The following is a 15,181-nucleotide window of genomic DNA, read 5'->3' on the forward strand; positions in this document are numbered from 1 at the left end:
TTTTATTTTATCTTTATGACTTCGTTGTTTAACTTCTTGCAGGCTGATTGAAAATATTTGATTAATTCTAAGATAATCATCTTTCCCATCCCAGGTAATATTGAATGATAGATAGGATTCACTCTCAAATATACGCCAATAAAATAATATGCGTCAAATCGAATATTCGTTATACATAAAATAGAAAGAATATGTTCAATTAGAAAGAAAAGACAAATCCATCACTCCATAAGTATGGATTATCCATATAATTTCGCAATTTGTTTGCTTCAGATCATTCCGGTGCAATTCCATCTTTTGGATTCCCCTGGAATGTCTCGGGGAAAAACCCCGGTGGAGGCCAGATATCTGCAATTGACATGGCCGTAGGTAAAACTAGAGGGCGTGATCCGACTAAGCGATCGGGGTCATGGCAGAATGCTTGGAAGGTGCTGTCGTCCACGAAACCGAACTCTCGGAGACCCTCTTCACGGCTATTTGCCCAGTCCGTGGTGTCAAGATATGCTAGCTCTTTGAATATGGAATCGAGATCGTTTGGGGATGATGATGCCTCGTCCGTCATGTAGGCTCTTCCTTGGCCGACGCTAAATCCTCTGGGGGCGGTAGGGAATCGTTCCGTGGAGTCGGGGATAGTGGGTTGGAGGCTGGTTGAGTCTGGTGTTTCGAGTTGGTGTGGTCGATGGTTGAGAAGGTGAGGGTCGGATGGTGGTGGTTCACCGCCCATCAGCTTACCGAGGATATCAGCTGCTCTTTGGTCCTGGCTTGCGGTGTCCATGGTTGCGGGGAGAGGATCAGTAGGTGCATTATAAATCCCTCCTTGAATGGGAATGTGGCTAGAACCCCAGTTCGTAGCTGGGTTATGCCTGCTGTCCGCTGATGTTTGGCTAGGCTCGCGCATGTTGCTATACGAGGGTACCAGTTTGGAGTCATTAGTATAGTACTGATCCCCGATGTCAGAGGTTCCAATTGGCCTCTGTTGCTTCGACGGATATGTGCTAGATGCGTTGTAGAGAAGACTCGAGAGAGAATCTCCCAACGCTTTGAAGACCGGCCATGGAAGACCAAATTCAGTAAGTTTCTGAGCGAACATATTCATCCACTTTGAAACAGGGAATCCGGCCGTTTCTAATTTCGAACGTACGGATGTCACCGATTCAATAATCGAGCGCAATGGAAACTCAAATAACGGAGGAAGTCCGCATACTTGAAAGTTTTCCATGTGCTGTGAGAGGACATCAAGGGTGCGATAAAGGATCTTCTTGATGCCCTCAAAGATAGGTTGAGAATTGCCTTGCATGAAGTGGCCCTGGTTCAGCTGTCTTACGTAGAGGAAGAGCAGTGTTGCTGCGTAGACAATATAGAGGTAGCTCTGGTGGGGGAGAAGAGCCGAGGTGTTTTCGACATGATCACTCTTGGGGCCAATTAAATGACAACCTGCTGGAAGACGGTCATCCAAGGCCGTGAGATCTATAAGTATTTGTTGAACAAACACCTGGGCGTTCGTCGCCTGGGGGAAATCCCAAGCAATCTTGTTGAGGACGCTAGTAAGCTCAAACAGACGATTGAAGCAACTGAGAGCCAGTAGAGGGCCGCGATGAGGTGCATTTATGCTCTCAAATGCTGCTCGTGACGGTAAGACATCCACCCAAGAATTCCATTCCTCGAGACCATCTTCTTCAAGACGCCCAGAGGAAACTACATCATTTGCTCGTAGACATGGAGATCGGGAGAGGCGAATGGAAAGGATAGAGTCGATAATGAAACATCCCATAAATGCCGCTTTTCGTTGCCGCGCATCGTCTGAGCGACTATCTAAATGCTTTGCCAACTTCATCGCTTCTGCCAATCTAGCCGCCTGGCCACATAACAGCCATGCAGCAGTCCAGTCCTCCAGCCCCACGTTGACCAAACTAAGCAATAACAGAGCCTGTATATGTCCGAGGTCGAACTTTTCTTTCTCCGAAGGTATCAGGCTTCGTGCGACGGAATAGAATTCTCTAGCTTGAGCCAAAGGGTCATGTATGAAGGTCCCATTCATCTGAGTATTCCTATACTCTTGTCCTGTTGTATAGCTTAATATTGCCCAGAGCGCAGCGTGGTCTCCTGAATTCGTAGTTTGGTTTCCTGTATGCGATGCCCCATTTGCATACAAGTAGGATGCGCGCAAAATATTGTGTTTTGGGATGATTGGAAACCATGGATGGGTCTTTGAGAAATACGTCTCGAGCAATTGAGGCGCGTGAGATGGAAGCTGCAAGCTCTGTACGGTATTCCTCTTGTCTGGATATATCGGCAAACTGCTCTCCGTGGCTGACGACAGCCTCTGCCTCTTAGCCATTGGAGATGGTGATATTGGATCAACAACTCGCGGACCTTCAACTCCCACCGCATCCGCACCACGTCCAACACGAAACCCCCATCGACTCAAAGCTCCATAGTACGCGCCATCGTCTTCCTCCTCCCGCGGCCTCTTCGCCGGCGATTGCGTCTGCTCCAGCTCTCCCGGTGACAACATTTTTTCCAATGCTGCGCATACCCGACTCGATTTCCAGGCCTCATGCAGACTATCCGACGAACCGTCATCCGTCCATAGCGCCATCAATCGCTCTCGTCTTCCCTTGGCCCGCTCCGTGGCCCCCAGCATCGTCAGCATGGTATCTTCAAAGCCTTCGATGTTGCATATCGACAGCGCCCATAACTTCTCCAGTCCCCGCACATAGCCTTCCGGTAAACCCCGCTTTCTCGCATTTGGGTCGTACGAGCAGGTCAGCCCCGATGCCTGACACGCCGAACAGGTCGGTCGGATTCCATCGCATTTGTCTTTCTTTGTCCGGCAGCGATCGCATGCCCGCGAAACCCTTTTGCGACGAGGGCCTTTGGTATCCGCGCCCTCATCCATCGAGGGTTATTTATAACCTCCAGCGCATGGCAGGTTCGTAGAGTATCCAATTTTTCGTTTGGACAGAGTTTGTGATTCTTTGGCGACTTCTAGAAGTTGGAGGAGTTGCAATTGTCTACTCGACAGCTAGAGCGCCGGGAGGGGAAGAAACGGGTCTGATTGCAGTTGAGACTGATGAGATCGTACAAAGGTTTTCGAGTTATTTCTCGCAGGCACGTAAGGCGCGCCGAAACTGTGCATATGTTTAGGAGCTCGTTTGCAAGGAATAGAAGAATAGAATGTTGCATAGCAGCTATTACTGAGAAGGAACGTTCCGCAGAGTCTCGGCAGACAAGTACCATGGGGCTTTGGCTACGGCAGAGTACAAACACCACACCCGCAAGGCCGTATTGTCTTGTCATAATATTCTTTCCACTCGTATTTAATAAAAGCCACGCACCCTGTATTGTAACATACACTCCAAATTACGCATCAGAGCCGGTTTGATTTCCTCCCGGTTATTAACTAGAAACACAAGTTGGAAGCATCATATCAACAACTACTTTTGTATTACGGCTAGCTTATACTATTTAGAGAAGCTAAGTTTTCTAAGAAGAACACTCTTTGAACTTGAGGCACAGAATATCAAAATGGGTAGAGCCATGCCCAAGTGATATATATTCGCCCGCAACCAACAAGAAGTATCTCGGTCTATTTCAAGACACTGCTTACAGGTACATACTATCGACCACCATGGCCCCTCTAAATATCACCGCATTTGCAGAGGCCTGGACAGCCCTTTACGCACACTTCAATGCCATCGGCTATCTTCCTTCGAAATCCGTGGTCTATCCCCCATTCTCACCAGCTCTGCCACTGGTGCATGATTCTATCGACCTGCATCCATTAATCCTAGAACTGTTACCAATTATTCCACATCCTGTATCGTACGAGGTATCGTGCAGTTTCGAGGTTCTTCCGAATACTCAGGCGGTGCCGTATACTGAGCATACCAGCCTGCAGCTTTCCCGTGACCCGCTCAAGTATTTTCTCGATGGGATTGTGGACGAGGAGTATGTGACAAAGGAGTTGAGCGCGGAGGAGGTTCTGTTGACTACGCAATTGCCGTATGGCCGGTCGTTGATTCTGAACGTTGGTAGTGGTCAGCTCATACATAATATAATCTTTACATACGACTGACAATCCACAGGCACACTAAGAGAATACTCTACAAGCGAATATCCTCCCGTGCAAGAGGACAAATTAGTAGTACCCGAGGATCCCTACGATTACCGCAACTGGCCACAGCTACCTGCCGTCGAGACTGTGTGGTCGTATGTTCGCAAGTTTGAGGGTCTGGAATGGATTGCATTCTGCGGTGATGTAGAGGGAGGGATAATTGAGAGCTTTGGTCATGAGGTTAGAATGATGTTGTACACTTGAGTGCGCAATTAGGTTTGGCTGACGAAATGTATAGCATCCAGAGCTCAAACGAATCCTCATCGACGAGTATGGCTGGCCAGACGCGTTTAGGAGGGATGATTGGATTCGAGAGAGAGATGGTATACACAATCGATTGGTGAAGGAGTATTACGCGCAAGACGAGTATATTCGGGAACGGATTATAGAATATGGTATATATGGACCAAACGAGCGACTTAATACAGGTGAAGCCGCGTTGCTGTATGATATGGCCAGATGGAATAGGTAAGCTGTATTTAATACATCCAGGGTCATATACAATATACAAGCGGTGGTAGGTTTTAAAATATGACAATACATAACCAACTTACGAGATGAGCTGTGTGGTCCCCCGTACCCGGACCCCGAGTCTCCGCATTATGGAACGGTCGCTTGGTTGACCTGCTAATGAGTAGCTAACAACAATACTCTCTCTTACTCGGGCATGTTTTGAATATAATAAGTTCAATAGAGCTCCTTGCCGCCGATTTAACTTTATGGATAGGCTTAGGCTAGGTTTGGCTTCTATCTGAATGGAGACTCTGATATAATCACCATACCAGTAGATGGATGTCATTGCGGATAAGGACTTAGCCAGCTACTGACACCACATCTGATGCGACTGGCCTTGTTCCTTGGCAAGGAAGCACAAATTGTTCATAGTCAAGACTATCTCAGGAGCTCTTTAATCAAATTGTATTTCGGATTGTCGTGTTAATAATGGAATGGTCTGGACATGCAGGGTATAGGTACCAGAGCGCAGTGGGGCGGCAAAAGTTTTAGCCCATCTTACTCGCCAGACTCGGAGTGCCGCCTTCCCTGGAACAATGGTCACACTGTCACTACGCTGATATAGTACGAGCACATCTAAACGAAGAGATATATGCTGCACCCACTCATGACAGACCGTTTCATGAAACCATGAAACGCAGGTGATAGATGTGATAGATGTGACAGATGTCTCCAATCCCACTGCGCGCAACGCCGGCCGCCAAGATGCATGCGCCTATCTCCAAACGGAACTTCAGTCCAGATGCCTCGCTGGTTCTGGTGGGTATTCGAGGCTCTGGCAAGCGGTCTCTGGGGTTTATTGCTGCCGCCGCCTTGAATCGCAGATTCATCACAGAGGACTATTATTTCAAGGAAGTCACTGGTCACACCCGCCATGAATTTCTTCAGAAGTTCGGAAGCCATGAGTTCCAGCGCAGGGATATTGAGGTGCTCAAGATGATGCTCAATAATCACCGCTCTCACTGCGTGATTGAGTGCGGCTTGGGGAGCCTGACTCGCGTGATTCAAGAACATCTCCGCCAGTATTCGCAGACTAATCCTGTGGTGTATCTGCTGCGAGATATGGACCAGATTCAGCGGTTATTGCGGCTGCAGGACTCCTCTGCAAAGCGTCTTGAGAATGGTGACCCGTACCACCGGACCTGCTCGAATTTCGAATTCTATAACCTAGAAGAGAATGGTGCGCTGGGTTTGTCGCAAGATGAAGACTCGCCGGACCGACGTTCTGTCAACTATTCATTCAAGTTGAAGGATGCAAAGGAGGATTTTACACGATTTGTTAGATTTATTACTGGGGCCACGACTACTGATCCTGGATTTGATTCTCCCTTTGTGTTGCTTGAAACGCCGCCTGAAAAGCGATCATATACTCATTCTGTGTTTGTTCGACTGTCCTCAATCGACAGTGATGAAGTTGATCTTTCGAAATTAGAGTCTGGGAGTGATGCGATTGAGCTGTGTATAGACTCGTGGAACCCTGACGCTGTCAGTGCTGTGGCCAAGCATGTGTCGGTGTTGCGTAGGATTGCCAAAGTCCCCATCATCTATTCAATCGACATTCGCGCACTGGATATTGACCCGCATAATTCGCAGTCAGAGAACACCCGTGATGTATACTTCCAGATCATCGAGTATGGCCTGCGCCTCGGAGTTGAGTACCTGTCCATCGATCTCGGTCAAGACCATACCCGACTAGTCCAGGTTGTACAAAACCGAGGAATGACGAAAATCATTGGACATTATATGCTGGAACCATCTTCAGGTGTTTCTTGGGAAGACGACACTTGTCTATCAATCTATTTAGAGGCCGAGCGGTTGGGCTGCCAACTCGTGCGAATCCTGCGTACCGCGACGACGCGAGACGACAATGACTCTGTCCGCAAATTCGTCGATCGCATAAAGTCACTGTCAGGCACTCATCCGCCAATAATTGCATTCAATGTGAGCTTGATTGGGCGGAGCTCGCAGGTTTTCAACTGCAACCTGACCTCGGTCACTCATCCTGCGATACCACGCCATTTACAAAAAGACAACGACCCCCAGATCACATCCCAAGACGCCGTTCGCGCGCTATGCCAGAGCTACATTCTAGACCCGCTCAAATTTTTCATCCTCGGAGCCAGCGTCGCGTATAGTATCTCCCCAGCCATGCACAATGCTGCATATCGCAGCTGCGGCTTGGAGCACGTCTATCGTATCCCCGATAAACCGTCTGTTGCGAATCTAGACGAATGGCGACACGACCCTCACTTTGGAGGCTGCAGTGTCGTCCAGCCTTGGCGAGTCCAAGTGGCAAGCCAACTGACCTACAAAAGCCGTCACGTCGAAGCCATCGGTGCCATCAACACAATAATGCCATTACGTGCAAGCGCAGACGGGAATATATACCCGCTCCTCGAACAAGCCAGTCGACGTAACCAAGCCGGACGTATCGCTGCCTGGTGGGGGGAGAATACGGACTGGATCAGTATCATGGTCTGCCTGCGACGCAACCTATCGCCTCGAAATGCCATCAGTCCTGTCAGAACCACCGGCTTGGTGATTGGAGCTGGCGGCATGGCACGCGCCGCCATATACGCGATGCTGCAGCTCGGCTGCCGCAAGATTTTCATCCTCAATCGGACGCTCTCCCGTGCAGAAGAAGTTGCGCGGCATTTCAATTCGTGGGTTGCCGCTGAACACACCGAGTCCGGGGCCGCGGTGGTGCGTGTTTTGCGCTCAGCCGATGAGCCCTGGCCCACGGAATTAGCGTTCCCATCGATGATTGTTTCGAGTGTACCGGAATCAAGCGTGCAGGACCGGCCACCGGCAAATTTTGTCATGCCTGAGCAGTGGCTGGGGAGTCCAAGCGGCGGAGTTGTTCTCGAAGTAAGCCAGCCCCTACCTTAATTTCATAGTTTATACCCATTGAAGTCTGCTACTAACGATAATGACCAGCTAAGCTACAAACCATTAAACACGCCCCTGCTAAACCAACTCCGTCGCTACAGAGCCGAAACCGACTCGCCATGGGTTCTTGTTGATGGTCTCGAGATTGTCGCGGAGCAGGGATTCGCGCAGTACGAGTTGATGACGGGTCGCAAGGCGCCGCGGCGGTTGATGATGACTGAGGTCCTGCGCAATTACGTTGCTGAGGACGGGCCTCTGGGGGAGAAGACGATCAAGGCGCGGTTGGAGATGTTCACATAATATCTATTATACCATTTCTATCATATCTATTTGCATATACGGCGTAGGAGGTCTGGGTTGTATATAACTAGACAATAAATCATTCACAATAAATCTATTGATATCATAACAATAAATAGTAATAAATAATAATAAGCCCACAAGAAGTACCTGAAGATGGCCTGGGGCCGTTCCTAGCGTGCCCTATTCGGGTTAACTGCTGGGGCCGCGAGTGATTAATCAGTGCTTAGCGTTGGTTATCATCTGATCGGGCGCCGTGAATTATTCCGACGACCAGTGTTCCCTCCTCCTCCTCTGTGCTTCAATGTTCATGTTCCTTTCAGCTGCCTGCTCCAGAATAATGAGCCAGTGTTGACTAGAGATCTGGAATTTCAAGTCGGCATACTACTCAGGAGAGACCAGCGATATAGACAGACAAGCATTCTGCAGGGAATAGTCAGAGAAGACCTGACAGAATCAGCTCTGCGACGAGTATGCACATTCCAGATCCCAATGCCTTCGAGGTATCTACGACTGCGGCGGCGTTGAAGAAGAGGAAGAGAGATGTGAGAAGTGGGTTATGGGGTGCAGAGAACATTGAGGGGTAAGTACCTTTTCTTGATTATATTCTTATCTATATTTGATATATTGGCATTCCTTCTAACGATGATACAGAGGCGTCCCCTTTCAACTTGATTACCAAGATATCAACATGCTCGCTCCTACGCCACGCTTCATCCCCGAATCACAGTCCGCCGCACCCCCTCGACCACAATGGCTACAATTCCAACAACCAAACGCCACATCAGCAACACAAAAGAAACGGAAGATCCTACAACCACACTCAACACGTCCCCCCCAACCCAACATCCGCCCACACTCAAACGGCCATACTCAAAACCTGCATCTCGACCCTAAAAAACCCTCGCCGCCGTCCCTCACCATCCCCTCGTTCAACAACCATCGTGACCCAGCTTTCTCGGGGACAGACGAGGACCTGGTTTCACCACGCACAACCACATCGCCAGAAAACGCCCTGACACCACGGTCAACCATGCCACCGCCCGTGCTTAGGCCGTGCCATGTATGCCATCGCAAGCCGTCAACCAAAGTCATGCTCGATGCGTACGCGGACTGCGAGCTGTGCGGTCAACGCGCCTGCTATATATGTCTACGAGAATGCAACTCTCTAAACTGCAGCAGCATCTCCGACGCTGCGAATGAGTATCAGGGAAATACTGCGGGGATTGAGATTAGACGTGACGATGGGTACTTGCACACGCGGCCCTCCAATGGGGTTTCAGCCACTGTGCCATCGAGAAAGATTTGCTCGTGTTGCGCGGTCGAGGGACTGACGGACATGGGCGAGGAAATCGTCTGGTGTTTGGACTGTGTGCGGCGGGAGGAAACGAATCAGCAGTAATATCCTCCTTCCGAATTTAAGGGTGGGAACGTTCATGTCCATATTCTTTGGCATTAGCATGATAGACCAGGATAGACGCGCTCGATCAGTTGAGATTTGGTCGGGCTGGTTTATCCTGGGTTTACACGAATAGGTAATTCGCATGATATCACGACAGTTGCATGGTTGCTTGAGCATTATCCAACTTTCTATTTTTCATTCGTTTCTGGTTTCTTCATCTAGTTTCTTCTTCTGGCGTTGGTTGGATCGTTATATAGGTCACTAGATTAGCAGATTCTATTATACAGTATTTATATTCTGATCAAATCAGATCCATCTTTATCAATATGCGCTGTTCATCAATGCATTCTCATAATATACACGATCCGATCAATATGCATGCTGGTACATATACACAATTTCCAAATCTAAGGAGCGATGATGAATGAGAATTTTACCGACCAAACCTAAACGACGCCCTCGCATACCGCCACAGACCACGGAGAAACCCCTGATACTCGACCGTCTCCTCATCACTACCCCCCGCAATACTACTCGTCTTGTCCCCCGTACAGAAAATCTCGGTCAACCGGACCTGCCACGGCGGATAACCGTCGAGTTTGACACACGGGCCGAAAATAATCAGCAGATCAGGCTCCGATTTAACAGGGTGAAAGAGATCGGATGGCAGCATCGTGACCGTCTTTTCATTATTGAGGTCGAGAGGCGGAGCTGACTCCGAGGGCTGCGAGGTGATGTCGGTGATTTCCGCGTCAATCAGCTTCGTGCTGATGTCGTCCGGTGACAATTTGCCGTTTTGGGCCATTTCAGTTAGCGTTTTGGTCAGATCGACGAGCGTCTCGCGGCCGTCTGCCGAGGAGAGGAGGAGGATCGTGAGAGAGCCTGGTTTGGGCTTTTTGGTAGCAGAAGGATCGGATAGAGAAGGACAGTATGCGCCATGGTGAGGAGCGAGGATGCGCAGGTGTGGTTGGTTAGCTGGGGAGCCATAGTAGAGCGCGAATTTATCTGCAACGGCGCTGTGGAGGGCCGGAATGCATGATTTCAGTATCCCTGCAAATCAACGACACGTTAGTCCAGGTCCAGATTTAGTAGTAGAGGAGGATACCAACCTGTTCGTTCATACACACTCAACACCGGAATCCCAGCACACGTCGTCCACGCCGCCAATTCGGCAGTCTCGTCCAGCAGCGTGTGCAATGCGTCCTCGTCCTTGCGCAGCTTCAGCAGCACGCTCAGATGCTCCGGCAGACGGGACAGGCTCTTGACGTCCTTCTGGATCAGCTCTGGCGTGCGGTGGTGGTGGTATGTGATGGCCAGGATGCGGTCTGTCACGGCGGCGATGGTCTGCGAAATGCGCATGTAGAAGCCCAGGCAGAGATGGATGAGGACATAGATGACGCGGTAGACTTGCGACTTGAGGAATTTGCGTATGGGCTTGGGCTTGGGTTTCTGTTTCTTGCTGTTTCGTCGTGACGGCCCTGAGCTTACTGCTGCAGGCGTTGGGGGGGGAGGTACGGCTTCACGAGCTTCTCGCGTTCGGCCGCTGTGAGCTTTGTGCCGCGATGTCGGGCATCGTCGCGGAGGAGGTCCGCGTCTTTGGTGTATATCATGAGTTTCACAGTATGAGTATGGAGTAAACAACTGAGCTATTGTTGCAGTGGCCGTTGAGCTAGTGTAGTGCAATTAGGTGTAGGTGTAGTGTGGTGTAGTGAAGTGGAGCTAAAGTGTAGAAATAGAAACCAGATCATCATCCGTAGTAGAAACTAGAAAGTGGCTGCTCCGCCACTTAACAACGTCCTTAAACTCTGACCACGTTGGTGCCGAGGCAGGTCGGCTGCCTCCGCACGATACTCGGTTGCCTGTACTATGGTATAATTATATACTGTATGTCGAAGATTGTATGGAGAGCAGAGATGGGATGGCGCTGATCAGACAGATCAACCATCAGACGCTTGTGCTTAGCCTGACAGGTTTTGGCGCTATGATACCACTATACAGCATTAGATACTTGTATCAGTTGCGTAGCAATATTCAAGCCGTAGATCTAACTCCTAGTAACAGCTTCTTAACGTAGAAATAAGCATCACACTGTTAAGGCGAATGGTTGGTAAAGTTGAAGCATAGCGGAAGGTGGCTTGGTCTGCGACCTTCCCGACTCCGCACCGCACCAAGTCGAGTCTCACCATGACATCTCACCACCACCAAGTCACTAATCAATGCTTACCCACGATACGATTGGCAATTGATTATCCAGAAATCGGAAAAGAGAAAAGAAAAAGATATATATGCCGCCTCCATGATGCCCGAGAGCTCGTCCACAAGCTCGCACTCCCACCATCCCTCGCGCACCCTCTACCCCAAAGGCCCAAGCTTCGACCTCGAGTACTTCTCTGGTCGCGACTACATCGTCAAAGACTTCGTCGAGTCCCTTTCTGACGGCGCCATTGCCACTCGCCGGTCTGCCGGTGGAGCAGCTGGCGCCAACCAAGCCTTCGACCCGAAACCCCTCATCCGCACCTTCGAGCACGCCCAAGGCACACTGAACGATCTGCTAGGCGATCTCGAGATCAGGGAGAATGAGCTGTCGGCCGCTGTCCGCAGGGCAGAAGCCCAGCATGCACAGAACCTCAATACCCTCGGCCGCAAGCTGAACCACACCATCGAGTCATTTCAGAAACTGGATACCTCGCTGAACGGCGCTGGCCTGTCGAAAGCGACGGATGGGAATATGGCGGTGGAAACTGGCAAGAGACTGGAGGAGCTGGACCGGCAGCGGCGACGGGCCCTCGATGCGCATTTCCTGATCGAATGCTGGGACGAGGTCAGCAATCGCGGCGATATCACGAAGCTAGAGACGCTGCGGAGGTCGGGCAACAGCGAAGGGAAGCTTCGAGTGGCACATATCGCCAAGCAACTGCTTCGAATCAGCCAGAGACTCGATCCGAAGAGCTGGAATGATAATTCAAATGGAAGCTACGGGAATGGCGAGTTGTCGCCGGCGCTGAATGGCAATGGTGGTGACAATCTGCCGAAGAAGAATACGAGGGAAATCATCGAGAAGTTCTCGGAAACGCTGGAGAAGGATCTGCTGAAGCAGTTCGATGACTTTTACCGCAAGGCGAATTTTGAGGGGATGAAGGAGTGCGCGTCTGTGTTGAGAGATTTCAATGGAGGTGCCAGCGTCGTGGCGCTGTTTGTCAATCAGCATCAGTTCTTTATCGACAGGAGTCAGTTGGTGACTGAAGAGGTTGGCGGGGATGCAGAGACGTGGGAAAAGCTCGCGGATCCAGACACTGACCCGCCTGGCGTTGAGCCTAGTTTGCAGTCGCTGGTCGACGATGTCAAGGTGGTTGTGCAGGATGAGTCGGCAATTATTCGTCGCGCATTTCCGTATTACGACGAGGTCTTGGGCAGGTTCCTGCAGCGTGTCTTCCAACAGTCAATTCAACAGAGGCTTGAGATGGTTTTGGAAAAGGCAAGCGAGGTTTCGTCCCTTGCGTTTCTACGCTCACTGCAAAGCTCACGCGGCTATCTCAATACGTTGGTGGATGATCTGAAAGCTCATGGTTTGACAGAAGCCCCGGATTCTATCGCGTCTCAAACTGCCATCTTACTTGATCAACAGTTGGAAGACTTATTTGTCCCGTACTTTGTTGGATCTTCTTATATTGAGCGAGAAAGAAAGAATCTAGAGGAGCTTTACGCGTCCTTGCTCTTCAAATTCACAGCCTTCCATTCGCGACGAAAAAAGACTGCTACTACATTCATGGCGTCGTTGGCAAAAAGTGGCAGCGAGCTGCTTACCTCTGCTAAGGAATCGTATATCTATAGACTCGACTCATCTGAATCCACGCCTACGCAACGCCAGATGCTTTTGAGGGTTGCCGGGTTGAAAGACCCCGGTGATGTAAGTAAACCAACAGAGCCGGAGCTTACAGAGCAGGATGGGGTGCTTTCTGTGAGCTATGCAAAGCGCATGCTTAGATGGCTAGCTGAAGGTGTTGGACGTGGGCTGGAATTGAGTGTCAGCAGCGAGACGCCCAAGGATGTGTCTTCACTTCTGAGCTTGCTCCTGACGACGATGGGAGAAAGCTATGTCGATGTTGCGCTCGACGCCGCTCTCGACGCTGCTACTGCACAGGAAAACTCCAAAACCGAACCAGACTTCACATATCTTCAAACTCTACGAGGAGCTATCAGTGTAACGCATCTGATGCTGACATGCATCAACACGGTGTTGATTCCTCTGGCGGCTAATAATGTGACCACCCGGCGAGAGATGGAGAAGAAAACGAATTTTGCTGTTAGCAGGGCCGAAGACAAAGTCAATGCAATTGAACAACGAACAATCGACGTTGCCTTGGTCTGGGTGGGCAAGCTTTTAGGAGGACAGAAAAAGAACGACTTCCGACCAAAGGAGGGTGACAGTTCTACGGCGTGGCTGGAGATGCTACAAACCCCGGTCAGTTAAGCCAGTATACTTACTTAACGATTACTAACATTAAAATATAGACCTGCGAGGCCATCTGCACTTTCCTCACTCAACTCCACAACACCGCATTAACATACATCCCGTCCAGCGGCTCCAATCTCCAAACCCTCTTCACCGAACTTGCCCTCGGCGTGCGCACCCAGCTGCTCGAGCACTTCCGTCGGTTCCAGGTGAACGGGCCTGGCGGGCTGATGGTCACCAAGGACATGACGCGCTATGCCAATCTGTTCAAGGAATGGGATCTCGAACCTGAGGCCAAGTCGGCCATCGACACTCTCCTCGAAGTCGGCAGTCTGTTCGTCGTCGGATCCGAGGCTCTCCGCGAGAAACTGCGCGGTGGCCAGGCCAGTGGCAGCACTGGGAATACCGGCGCTGGCGCCGCTGGTCGTCAGACTGGCTCGAGCGCGACGGCAGATACGAGCGGCGCTGGGCTGTCGGTACAGGAGATTAGAGCGTATGTGTTGAAGAGAGTGGACACGAATACGGTGGCGATGCAGAGTGTTTTGAATTCGTTATAGCTATTCTCCTTGATTGGTTTTCCGTGTATATACAATATACCCTTGTTTGTATCCCTGAATTATTTTACTTTTGGATTTTGGATGATCTGATCATGCAACAAAATGTTATACATGTCACGCTCTATGCTACCCACCAATCCTCTATTCTCAACCTCTAATATCAGCTGGAGGCGCAGCCCGACCCACGATCTGCTCCAGCTGAGCAACCGACTCTTGAACCTCCTCCTTGGTGGGCAAGTTGACAATCAAAAGGTACAGCACGTCCTCCTGTAACACCCTCTTGACCACTCCCAGGGCCATATCCGTGGCCGATCCCAGCGGCGTCTTGAACCCGAGCCGCTGCTGCGTCACCGCAAACATCTTGTTGATACCTGGCACGGGCAGAAGCTCAGATCGGCTGATAGAGGTTATCAATATCAGTATCAACTACATTATTTTCATATGATTATTATATAGATCTTTGATGATTTGCAGTATGGATAAGGCCTTGAAAATACTCTATCGTGAGTCATACAATGGTAAGAGTATTCTTCTGTAGAATAATTGATTTCACTCTATAGAATAGAATATGGATATAGATGTATAGCAGTTCTACAAAACAGATGGATATCCCGCAAACGAGCATAAATCATCAACTTGATCCTCTTCTCAGATTAGCGTTTATTGATCCTACAGCACGCCGCCACTGTCAGTACTAAGTAGCACTGTCAGCGCGCAAATTAGCGGGCCAGCAGACCTCAACATAGCCACCGACTATTACGGTAAAAATAAACTCGGCCCTCATGGAGAACGCTTTAAATAGATGATTTGAATAAATTATTATGAGATGATAGAGCGAATGAGAACCGCGCGGAACGAGACTCGAGGGGGCTTTTAGGGCTCGTTGCGTGGTCTTGGCATGATTTTTGTCCAAATGCGGTAACTATCTTCATGCCTTCGCGAGTTTGTAC

General features: G+C 49.9%; 6 protein-coding genes across 6 annotated transcripts; 4 read left to right on the forward strand and 2 right to left on the reverse strand.

Annotated features, from left to right (window-relative positions):
• Nucleotides 1-19: 19 nt before the first annotated feature.
• Nucleotides 20-3,184, reverse strand: BGW36DRAFT_391962 (putative C6 transcription factor). Its single transcript, XM_046217638.1, has one exon. It carries the CDS (start codon nucleotides 2,897-2,899, stop codon nucleotides 275-277), a length of 2,625 nt encoding a protein of 874 aa, XP_046065615.1. The 5' UTR covers nucleotides 2,900-3,184; the 3' UTR covers nucleotides 20-274.
• A 231-nt stretch (nucleotides 3,185-3,415) lies between these two features.
• On the forward strand, nucleotides 3,416-4,564 carry BGW36DRAFT_78478 (uncharacterized protein). The gene is made up of 3 exons (XM_046222587.1): nucleotides 3,416-4,034; nucleotides 4,089-4,297; nucleotides 4,363-4,564. The coding sequence occupies exons 1-3, from the start codon at nucleotides 3,632-3,634 to the stop codon at nucleotides 4,459-4,461; spliced, it is 711 nt and encodes a 236-aa protein (XP_046065616.1). The 5' UTR covers nucleotides 3,416-3,631; the 3' UTR covers nucleotides 4,462-4,564.
• A 609-nt stretch (nucleotides 4,565-5,173) lies between these two features.
• BGW36DRAFT_412644 (repressor protein) lies at nucleotides 5,174-7,906 on the forward strand. The gene is made up of 2 exons (XM_046219214.1): nucleotides 5,174-7,498; nucleotides 7,568-7,906. The coding sequence occupies exons 1-2, from the start codon at nucleotides 5,297-5,299 to the stop codon at nucleotides 7,817-7,819; spliced, it is 2,454 nt and encodes an 817-aa protein (XP_046065617.1). The 5' UTR covers nucleotides 5,174-5,296; the 3' UTR covers nucleotides 7,820-7,906.
• Nucleotides 7,907-8,292: 386 nt separating this feature from the next.
• On the forward strand, nucleotides 8,293-9,221 carry BGW36DRAFT_433956 (uncharacterized protein; the record flags this gene model as incomplete). Its single annotated transcript, XM_046221346.1, has 2 exons — nucleotides 8,293-8,402; nucleotides 8,474-9,221. The coding sequence occupies 2 exons, from the start codon at nucleotides 8,293-8,295 to the stop codon at nucleotides 9,219-9,221; spliced, it is 858 nt and encodes a 285-aa protein (XP_046065618.1).
• A 433-nt stretch (nucleotides 9,222-9,654) lies between these two features.
• Nucleotides 9,655-10,831, reverse strand: BGW36DRAFT_365725 (Decaprenyl diphosphate synthase-like protein; the record flags this gene model as incomplete). Its single annotated transcript, XM_046214683.1, has 3 exons — nucleotides 9,655-10,271; nucleotides 10,331-10,680; nucleotides 10,710-10,831. 3 exons carry the CDS (start codon nucleotides 10,829-10,831, stop codon nucleotides 9,655-9,657), a joined length of 1,089 nt encoding a protein of 362 aa, XP_046065619.1.
• A 689-nt stretch (nucleotides 10,832-11,520) lies between these two features.
• Nucleotides 11,521-14,231, forward strand: BGW36DRAFT_308950 (exocyst complex component Sec10-like protein; the record flags this gene model as incomplete). The annotated part of the gene is made up of 2 exons (XM_046212374.1): nucleotides 11,521-13,683; nucleotides 13,734-14,231. The coding sequence occupies 2 exons, from the start codon at nucleotides 11,521-11,523 to the stop codon at nucleotides 14,229-14,231; spliced, it is 2,661 nt and encodes an 886-aa protein (XP_046065620.1).
• Nucleotides 14,232-15,181: the final 950 nt, after the last annotated feature.

This window comes from Talaromyces proteolyticus (genome assembly GCF_021365285.1).
Source record: "Talaromyces proteolyticus strain PMI_201 chromosome Unknown BGW36scaffold_16, whole genome shotgun sequence".
NCBI classification, from domain to species: Eukaryota; Fungi; Ascomycota; class Eurotiomycetes; order Eurotiales; family Trichocomaceae; genus Talaromyces; species Talaromyces proteolyticus.

Bases quoted from the DNA above. Each gene is read 5' to 3' on its own strand.
- BGW36DRAFT_391962 (XM_046217638.1), bottom strand. From the start codon at position 2,899: ATGGATGAGGGCGCGGATACCAAAGGCCCTCGTCGCAAAAGGGTTTCG.
- BGW36DRAFT_78478 (XM_046222587.1), top strand. From the start codon at position 3,632: ATGGCCCCTCTAAATATCACCGCATTTGCAGAGGCCTGGACAGCCCTT. The intron at 4,035-4,088 runs GTAGTGGTCAGC...GACAATCCACAG, and splicing joins GTCGTTGATTCTGAACGTTG to GCACACTAAGAGAATACTCT. The intron at 4,298-4,362 runs GTTAGAATGATG...TATAGCATCCAG, and splicing joins TTGAGAGCTTTGGTCATGAG to AGCTCAAACGAATCCTCATC.
- BGW36DRAFT_412644 (XM_046219214.1), top strand. From the start codon at position 5,297: ATGTCTCCAATCCCACTGCGCGCAACGCCGGCCGCCAAGATGCATGCG. The intron at 7,499-7,567 runs GTAAGCCAGCCC...GATAATGACCAG, and splicing joins GCGGCGGAGTTGTTCTCGAA to CTAAGCTACAAACCATTAAA.